Here is a 9,967-nt window from a genome sequence, read left to right on the forward strand (position 1 = left end):
GCTCTGCACATCAAATTCAATAGTTAATAAATCAAGGAAGAAAAATCACCATAAGATATCATATGACTAACCCATTAAGGGGATTCAAACTGTTAAACAATCATTAAGAATTATATTATTACACAGGAGAGTTATCCAGATACCTTTTAGTAAGGAGACAACTCCAACCCTAAATAACTAGGGTACTGGAGAATCAACTAAATATCTCTTGGTAAGGAGATGATTCTGACCCTATATAAAAGGACAAGAGAAACTATAGGATACCAAAGCAAAGAGAAGCCATTACTAAAATAAAACAATGGTATGGTACTAGCCCGACCAAAGCTAGTAGGGAGAGCAATGTGTATGTTTAGAATTCATTATCCCCCCAATAATTGAACCATACAATCGATTCAATCATAGATTGGCCTTAAATTGAACAATTAAAATTTAAAAATAATTCAAATATGGAGATTTAAACATTTAAACGAAATGAGATATAATTTTATTTCAAAGGTATTACAGCCATGGTTCATGGGCTATCTATGTTCCTGAGCTTGAGTCAGTCAGTAGGAGCTTGTGTTAGGCTATGTAGTCCAGTGGGTTTCATTTGAGGTTGTCTGGCTTCTAGAGAAAATGTATCCAAGTGTGAGTTGTCTCAAAAGGTCTGTGGAGAGAAGGATGTTGAATGGATGCCTTTTGCCTTGTGATTGTGTTGTTTGGGTGTTTTAAACGTGGATGAGGGTGGTTGTGAAGGCGGATTGGGCTCTACTGCTTTTGTCCATCCACGTTTTGGTGCCTCCACGAAGGACTGTGCACTTCAGTTTACAAGTGTGAAGTTGTGTAGTCAGTTGCAGTGTTGAAGACCTGAGAGAGATGGCAGAGGACTTTCCAGAGTTCTGGGGGATGCCATATGAGAATGCAGTGAGATTCTTGGAAACAGATGGAATTCACAGCACTTATGAAGGATAGGGCAACCCCTCAGATTTTGTTTCAAATCATGAATTATTGTTTGCAGGGAGATGCAAAAGCATGGTTGCAGACTCAAGTGGCTGCCTTCAGGACTACTCATCCTCAGTAGCAAAATCCAAAGTATACAGGGGAGCCTAAGAATCTCATTAGAAGTCCAGAAATGATTAAAGCATATGTAGAGAGAGAGCCGGTGTCTATTCCTGTGCAGGATGATTCCTTGAAAAAGGATTTGCATGAAGCTGTGGAGCTGATGAAAACACTCAGCCTAAATTGGATGGAGACTGCAGGAAGAAGCAGAGGTCAAAATAACAAGAGAGAGGCTATGGATGGAGGAGAAGAAAGTTCAGTTGGTGCAAGGAGAGTACCAGGTTATATGATGAGCTGTAGGCTGGAATTGGAAGAGGAACTTGAGGAGACAGTCACAGATGAAGAGAGATTTTTTGAGTGAGGCAAAGGAAGAGAGCATCTCATCAGAGGAAGAGAGTCAATTGTCTTCACTATTGAAGGAATCTGATGATGTAGGGGAGCCCGAAATCATTACACTTATGAATGGAGGCTTGTTAGTTGCTATGGAGGAGGGTGTTGCTCAACTAGTTCTGTGTGAGATGGCAAAAGAGAGCCTGAGAGAAGGGGTTGCTGCCATCTCTTAGCTGCCTTTAATGGGCTCAACTAGTTCAGAGGATGAGCTAAATTGCATTCTTGATGATGCACTGGATGATATGTTATCATTGATCGCTTTGAAAAAGAATGTAAACACCAGTATGCATGTTGAGCAAGATGGAAGTGATAGTGTGGTTGATGATCAGCTGGATGCTTTACGTGATGATACCCTTGTGGATTTTGCATGTGTGGTTGGCAATGACAAGAAAGAGTGTGCTCATATGTTTGAGCATTCCACAGGTGGGAAGGATGTTTTTTTGCTCCTGGGTGATTTTGATAATTCATATGATGGGTTAAGACTTGCAGCTTTCAAGGTTGAGGCAATAGGGTATGCTAAGAAGTCCCTAATCATGGATTATGAGTTGGTTGTGCCCGTGAGATCTGTGTGTGAGGTAGTGACCTCAAAAGATGTGACTCATGAGAAGAGGAGCAAGACTCATGATACAAGTGTAATGGCTAATAGCCAGTGGAGTTGTGTAATGTCTTGGCAAGATAAGCTATGGGATCCGGGAGGCTTAGTGAAGATGTGGGTATATGGAAGGAGCTAGTGGCTACATCAACTTGGTATGTTGTTGATTCCTTTTGATCCAGGGGGATGGTGGATTATGCATATCTGGTAGTGGAGGGTTCAAAGTTATCCTTTTGATCCAGGAGGAGGAAAGCAGAGGCATAGAGTACAAGCTTGCTTTGTTTTTGATCCAAGTGGTTTGCTAATGTTTTCTTTTGGCTGCTGGACATGAATGTCACAGCAGAAGAAAAGGGGTTGCTAAAGGTGTGTGAAGATTTTTGAAAACCCCAAACTTGTCTTGTACATATGAACATGTGTGATGTTCAACCTATGTGTGTGTTTGCTGGCGTTCAATTAGATTTTGTGTAAGCAGCTTTTGAGCACTTCATGGTATCTAGGGTTGGGATTGTGTTCATCATATGTGGATGGTCACTGGGCGATTAGATGCTAAGTGATTGTGGCATGCATTGGTGTGTTAAAGGTTGGATATAGGCACTAATTGCCTTGGTATAATTTGAAGGAAGGATAGAGAGAGTGGTGAAAAGGCAAAAATGATGTGGCTATAATCAAAAAAGCATGCATGCAAGGTGGCTACATGATGCGGAAGAGCAAGCTTCTGGATGGCGAGATGGCATGTACATGAGGTCGACAGCCAGGTGGCGAGCTCAAGTGCTGCTGGAAGCTTTTGGACTTGGCTGGGGGCATCACCACTGATACGAGCTGGAGAACAGGAGAGGAAGGGAGCTCAAAGGTAGGGGGAGGCTAGTAGAAAAAGGGGAGAACGGTGCACGATGGAAGGCGGGAGACTCCTAGAGGAGAGAGACTTCTGGAGGACGGAAGGCGTCACCACTACGTGAGCTGCTAGAGAGTCCTGAGGGGAGACTAGCAACGGGAGGAGCATGCGAGCTTAGAAGGAGCGATGGGGGTCTCTTGTTCTGCGTGCTGGAGTATCTTGAGCAACAGAGAGAGCTGTTGGAATGAAGAAGACGACAGTGGAGATAGGAGCTTTGAGCTCCTTGACTGGCTGAGAACGTGAGCTCGTGGTGGAAGGATGGCTAGTGATGAAGAGCTGAGTTGAGAGGTGACCGGTTGTGCTATGGCTGTGGGAGCTTCTAGGATCGAAGAGGCTTGCATGGAAAACTATGTAGCTACGGACTGTGAGCAGGAGAAGCCTTAAGAAGTTTAGAGGAGCAATTGTGAGCTCTGTGTGAGCTGGTAGTAAGGAGTTTAGGGCTTGACCAAGTGTTTTCTCTACTGGCACTGCTCTCAAATGGAGGACGGGTATGGCATGTTTACTGGGTAGGCAAGCTAAGGAATCAACTTTCTCTCAACTTTCGAGGAGGGGGTCCAAGCAATCGGTGGTAAGGGAGCTATGGAGAGCTGGGGCATTACTTCTTGAGGAGATGGTGAAGGAGACCATTGCTTGGAGGCTGATGCTTGTGATGATGCGTGCGCATGGGTTGGCTAGTTTCATGTGAAGGATGGGGAGGAGGTACGCAGGGTGATATACGTGACAGGCGACCAGATTCTGAGAATCGCAGAGGCCATGGCTCTTGCAGGGATTTAGAGGACCTTGGAGGATATGTGAGCTTTGTAAGGTCTGTGAGCTGGAGAAGGGGTTGAGGGCAACATAGATGGCTGTATATAGCTCCATGCATAGCTTATAAAGATGTAGTGCATGATTGGCAATAGCAACAAGTCGAGTGCTTGCTGTAGACATGGAAAGAGACCTTATTGTGATGATTTGGTTGTTTATACCATGAGTTGTTAGGATGTGGTCATGGTAATTATGCAATTCTAAAGTTGTCATTCTCTGGAGCTTTATTGGTCATGGGCTATCTATGTTCCTCAGCTTGAGCTCAGTCGATAGGAGCTTGTGTTGGGCTGTGTAGTCCAGTGGGTTTCTTTCTGAGGTTGTCTGGCTTCTAGAGAAAATGTATCCTAGTGTGAGTTGTCTAAGAAGGTTTGTAGAGAGAAGGATGTTGAATGGATGCCTTTTGCCTTGTGATTGTGTTGTTTGGGTGTTTTAAACGTGGATGAGGGTGGTTGTGAAGGCAGATTGGGCTCTACTGCTTTTGTTTATCCAACGTAAGGAGAGCAACATTTTACTTAAGGAGACCAAGTATAGCATAATCTAATTGGAGCCAGTAATGCCTATTGAGTCCAAAGGGAAACCAAGCTACAGTGTACCTTGTGCAACAGAATTCATGATATGTAAGGAAAGGGAAAACAGTGGGCATACTGAACCCGTGGGTCAGAGCAAAAACAAAGACAAGTGAGTAACCTTGCAATGGGGAGGCATGTTCAAATTTCCTACGAACAACACACTAGTTGAGAAGCTTGGAGACAAAAGAAATAAAAGGAAGCCAATGAGCTGGTACATAGAAAAACACAACAGAGGATCAGTTGGCAAGGAGCTAGTCAAAGCAATGCATCCTTCAAGTAACTGCGACAAAAGAGGCAACAAGACAGGTGAAGGGATTGTGGATGAAAGCTAGTCATGGGCGAAGTGTAGCAGCCCTAGTAGAGACGACGAAGGGCAGAAAGTGATGGGAAAGTGGTCCTTGCCCACTTTCCCTACTCCATAAAACATTAAATTTAATACAAAAACCGTCTTCACAATTTACAATGTGCCAAGAAGGGAGCCAAAAAGGACGGAAAATTAAAACTAGTAATCGAAGTATACCAAGAAGAACTTCGTGAAGCAACACTGCATGAAGGGAAGGAAGTTGATGGAGCAGATCAACCGTGAAGGGAGGGAGGTTGATGGATACTTTGAGAAGGAGGGTAGAGGAGCACAAGAAAGTATGAAGGTCTTGTAGTGTAGCATTTGCACGCTGGTCATGGGAGCTAAAAAGTTTGTAGAGGCAATTGAATAGTGTGTTGGTCGAGGGAGAAGTAGGGTGGAAGAAGTTTAGCTAAGGGCTGAAAGGTAGGGGCCTATAAAGAAAATGTGCACCGTGGTATAGGATAATAAATCACCTTCGAGGATACTATGTCGCTTATAGCGTGTAGGATATTAATTACATTCCAAGGAACAAAGGTCATCAAGTAGTGGGGTATCACTAAATAGGGATAAATCATCATTAAATTAAATGCTACCAAATTTATATTAATTAAAATAAAAAATTAGGGGATTGTGGGGGGAAATGTATTGAAAAGGGGATAAAAGAAAGGGAGTGTGTACTTTATGAGTGGATGTAAGTAAAAGTGTGTGTGTGTGTGTGTGTGTGTGTGTGTGTGTGTGTGTGTGTGTGTAAGAGAGAGAGAGAGTGAGCAAAATTAATTTATTGGTGTGTGTGTGTCTGTGTGTGTGTGTGTGTGTGTGTGTGTAAGAGAGAAAAAGAGAGTAAGCAAAATTAATTTGTGTGTGTATGCATGTGTGTGCGTGTGCGTGCATGCGTGCATGTGTGCGTGTGTGTGTGTGTGCGTGTGTGTGTGTGTGTGTGAGAGAGAGAGAGAGAGAGAGAGAGATGGCTGCTTCTTTTTCTAAGTTGTCATCCTTTAGCCCCATCTCTTCCATGACAAACTACTCCCATTTCTTGAGCTAGCCATTATGAGAATAAATTCTAACTACCACTTTATTCATCGAGTGATAGAATTATTTCTTTCTTTGCTTCTCTTTACTTAAAAATATATAGCTTTCTAGTAAACTTTAACGTAACTAGTCTCTTTGCCATAGGTCAATGGGCAAGCACAATTAATATAAAGAATTGCATAGAGTATGTTGCTCAAGAAATGGGCCAAGATATAGCCGTGCTTCAAGCAAATGCAAGGAGCACGTTTGTATATACTATGAATAAACCATGTTTCGGCAAAGTAGCATCAATATGGATGAAATAGATCCAAAAGTCTAGTAGGTGATGCGGTGATGATAATTGTAGTTATGATCATTGTAATGAACATATTAAAATTAATTAATCCTAAAAATGCTAAAGTAAATAAGCTCCCAAGTAATCTATGAACTCTCCACAAATAATGTTAGAATCTAGAAACGATAATGCATATAGATGTGAGCAATCTATAGGTATCTTAGAGGAGGAGACTAAAGCGCTCTTATGGATAGAAAATGGACTCTATGAGGTGATGGGATGACTATAATTGTAGTGATGTTAATTGTAATGAACATATTAACATTACTTAAATCATGGGAAAAAGCCAAAGTACAAAGTTTCCAAGTAATCTGTGAACCCTCCACATTGTCAAACAATTCTAGAATTTAGAAAACTATAATGCATACAGATGTGAGCAATGTGCAGGTATCCAAGAGGAAACTGCAAGTGCTACACTTCCAAAAGAAACTGGAGTCCACAAAGCATGCAACTGCCAAAGCTTATAAGCCCCCTTATTAGCAAATCAGCGCAATTCATAATATGGACTTAGTGTGCAAATTATGTGTATAATTCTATTCACACTTCTCTGTCTCAGAGAGCTTGTAGTTGAGACTCCATTTATCAAAAGCACCCTTGATGAAGTCGTAGTAGCCCGCGTGCAGAGACAGTTTCCCTTGCGCCACGGCATCTTTCACGCACGGATACGTCAGGCAATTGTGCAGAGAGTGGCTCACGGATTCCTGCCATGCACACAATTTGCATTAGAATATGGCTTTTAATCTTTGTATTCAGAGTGGCAGCTGCAAATTTACAGATTAGAGCGATTTGGAAGCGTGATCGAAGAGCACATTTGCAGGTCAGAGTAATCGAGGATTCGAGAGCAAGGTTGCAGATGAGCAGCGGACTGTTTGTTAATTTGGAGAATAATCGAGCCGATGTTCGGCAGCATCTATTAATCCGCTATCCATTAATTTGGACAATGCATGACCAATTCTCAGAACTTAGCAAAGACTGTTAAACTTTGCTCATGGTGTTCAATCAATATTGCGACGGTCTCTCACCTTCTCGCACAAGGCGCACTGTTCTTCTATGGGGGAGGCGGCATGTTTTTCCTTGATTTTCTTGGAGGAGTGCTCTCCGATCTTAACCCATTTTTTGATGGACTCGCTGCAGAAACAGAACGCACACCCAAGCGATTAGCTTTTTGTTTGCGGATACGAAACTGGGAAGATGGCTTCCAGGGACATGCGGACAAAAGCATCCAATAGTGCATGAAATATGAAGTCTATGAACAGCATCAGAACTCGTTTACGATTTTCTTGCGTACCTGGGGCAAGGTTCTGGTTTCGGGCAAACCAAACTCTGAATCCCATCACATTTACTGTGTCCGAAAACCAAGATGTGGGGGACCTGTATTTTTCCACACAGATTTGTGCTCAAGTGACAGCAATACAGGATACCAGATAGAAATAGATGAGGACATTAATTGAAGTAGTGATGCACATTGCATACAAAAGGCTATGTGAAAATTAACTGTGTGAGATCACAGGTGAATGATACCTTCAACTCCAAGATAGCATACTCGATTGCTGCGCCGGTAGACGGACATGGACCCTGTTCACAAAATATGTACTCTAGCTATCTGTTAGATCTCACCGCAGCTAGGGGTATGCTTGCGAAATGACACCACAAATCATTCATAGGTAGTATTACAAACAATATCCCATTGCTTTCAATCGTTGCGGACTTCCGTTAATTATACTGCCCATCTTACCTCCTCTCCACATGGCGCGACCAGGTTCGCAACGTTTCGCACCACAATCGCCTCTCCCAGCTCCAAATCCAGTATCTTGCATGGGTCCACCCTTGAATCGCAGCACGCAAAGATCAAGAACTGCATCAACACAAACGTCACTTAGTGGCAAAAGACCTAAAGATTTAATCTATTCTCTTGAGCACTCCATCAACCACGTCTTTTCGCAAGATTCATCGTAAATATCGTATGTCTTCATGGGTCTAGTCCTGCAGCCATGGAACGTACTCCGAAACGTGCTAGTACTGTAGCCATGCAACCCGTTTTATCAATAGTCATGCTCATGTACTATGCAAGTTTTCTTTGTTTCTCTTAAGCCTAACGGTTTGGAAATAGGGGACTCCCAAGGAGAAAATCGCAGTATGCAACTTTTTACAGCTGTAGCAGTGCGCATTTAAAATTTAGATAGTACTTGTTATAGTCCTTATATACCAATTAGTTTGCATGCGTGTGTATCCTGGTGCTGTTTCAATGTGCTGCTATGATTTTACCATATTTTCTGGTCTTATGGCTACCTTTGGTTTGTGGCACTCGGCCAGTTTCTGGTAGTATTCCTTCTCCTCCCTGAAACAAAGAAAAGTCTCAAAATTGTCAGCAGCATGTGGCATTCAAATTAGTAGAGCAACATAAACGAATAACATGCAACAAATTTCACATCATTGCCGAACAAAAATGCAGTGCAACAAGAACTCGGGTCGGAGCAGATTACTCGAAGTGGGCCTTGAATTTAAGGAAGCCAAGCTTTATTTTCTCCTCAGGATTTATCTCGTGAGCAAGCAGTTCGGTTTTGGCTTTGAATTCCTCTGCTTCCTCGTGAAGATGGGCTTCACAAGCAATCTTCTTGCACTTTATCTCTTCTAGCTCCTCATGTATTTTCTTTTCAACCTCTTCCTTTTTGTGCTCGATCTTCTCTTTAATCAGGAGTTCTTTCGCTTTGAGGGATGCCAATTCTTCCACGACCTTTATTTTGAAGGCAATCTCTTTCGTAACCTTTTCAATCTTCTTGCATGCGATGGGTTTTAGTTCAGGGCAATGACTGAGAAACAGCAATGCAAAGTAAGGTTTCTGAAAGAATCTCCACTGCAAAAATAACTGAAAGCTAATCACATGAACTAGTACTTACGTTAAAATGCAGTTCAACTCCTCGATAGATTCTTCGTAGCAGCTGCATTTTCCCATTTGGACTTGAGAAAGGAAGAGTAATTGGGTGAATTGCGATAAAGAACTCCGGGATATAGTGAACTTCGGAGGGCAGGATAGGCAGTACTTCAAGCTTTGATCTCGAAAACTTACAAAGGTGCTTCCTTAGTGCTCCTAGGTTTGCTTAAATCTTGCATCCTTGATTGTCTCAACTGAGATTGCGTGCACACAAAGAATTGCATTACGTGCAGATGGGGTGGTTGACAATGAAATGGATTGTCGTTATTCCCTTAGTAAAGATCCGCGGCGTGAAAATCTTTGAAAACTGGTATTAAAAATGGGTAGATGGAGAATTCTGGTAGGCCAGTAGAAACAGTAGTGCGCGACAACAATCAAGAATCTGAAGGGTGAAAACGCAGCAGTTGCTAGATATGTCAAGTTATCCGTTGCTTGCATGCATGGTTTCCAGCTTCGAGGGTTGAATCGACAAAGATGCTGTTCCACAAGATCATCGCACGTCATCAACGCCACTCCCGAGCATCATCAATTCACTTTTACTTGGCCACGAAAGCTTCCTTGTCGATTGGAGAGCCAACCACCCTTTGTATCATCAGCAATTACGCTAACATCACGCTAACATCGCACCCAGCAGCGTCAAATCGCAACTCGCGCAATGTTATCGTCTCAAACATGTTTTAGCTATGCACTCCACCAAATCTGATCCAGCATACTTTTACACAACTCGCACACAGTTCGGCAGCTGCATTAATCAGTTCAGGCTTCCGGTTTTATCCGTCGTACATCTCTCAAGATCGCTCATTCTCCAGACGAACATCTGATGGAGCCGCCCTAGTTCTACACGACTAGTGGCTTCCGTTTCGTACTACGTCTTACAACGTCTCTCACGATCATCAACAACCACTCAGAAAAGCGTGCAAGCGTCGAATAACGCGTGAAGTTTCTTTACTTCGTGTTTGCCTTGCATGTACAAATCTTTCATTATTATCTCAGTTCCACCTTCCATCCCTCGGGCCCTTGTATTGTTTCCTGTTTCCTTCATGC

At 42.7% G+C, this 9,967-nt stretch overlaps 1 protein-coding gene across 1 annotated transcript; it reads right to left on the reverse strand.

Moving 5' to 3' along the window:
* Positions 1 to 6,282: 6,282 nt before the first annotated feature.
* On the reverse strand, positions 6,283 to 9,058 carry LOC147887910 (carbonic anhydrase 2-like). Its single transcript, XM_087393739.1, has 8 exons — positions 8,889 to 9,058; positions 8,475 to 8,801; positions 8,281 to 8,329; positions 7,727 to 7,846; positions 7,513 to 7,566; positions 7,280 to 7,362; positions 7,014 to 7,119; positions 6,283 to 6,692 (listed from the first exon to the last, which is right to left on the reverse strand). Exons 1-8 carry the CDS (start codon positions 8,942 to 8,944, stop codon positions 6,525 to 6,527), a joined length of 963 nt encoding a protein of 320 aa, XP_087249865.1. The 5' UTR covers positions 8,945 to 9,058; the 3' UTR covers positions 6,283 to 6,524.
* Positions 9,059 to 9,967: the final 909 nt, after the last annotated feature.

This window comes from Dipteris shenzhenensis, chromosome 22, assembly GCF_047967505.1.
Source record: "Dipteris shenzhenensis isolate YYH24624 ecotype China chromosome 22, Dip_SZ_1.0, whole genome shotgun sequence".
In the NCBI taxonomy this organism is placed as follows: domain Eukaryota; kingdom Viridiplantae; phylum Streptophyta; class Polypodiopsida; order Gleicheniales; family Dipteridaceae; genus Dipteris; species Dipteris shenzhenensis.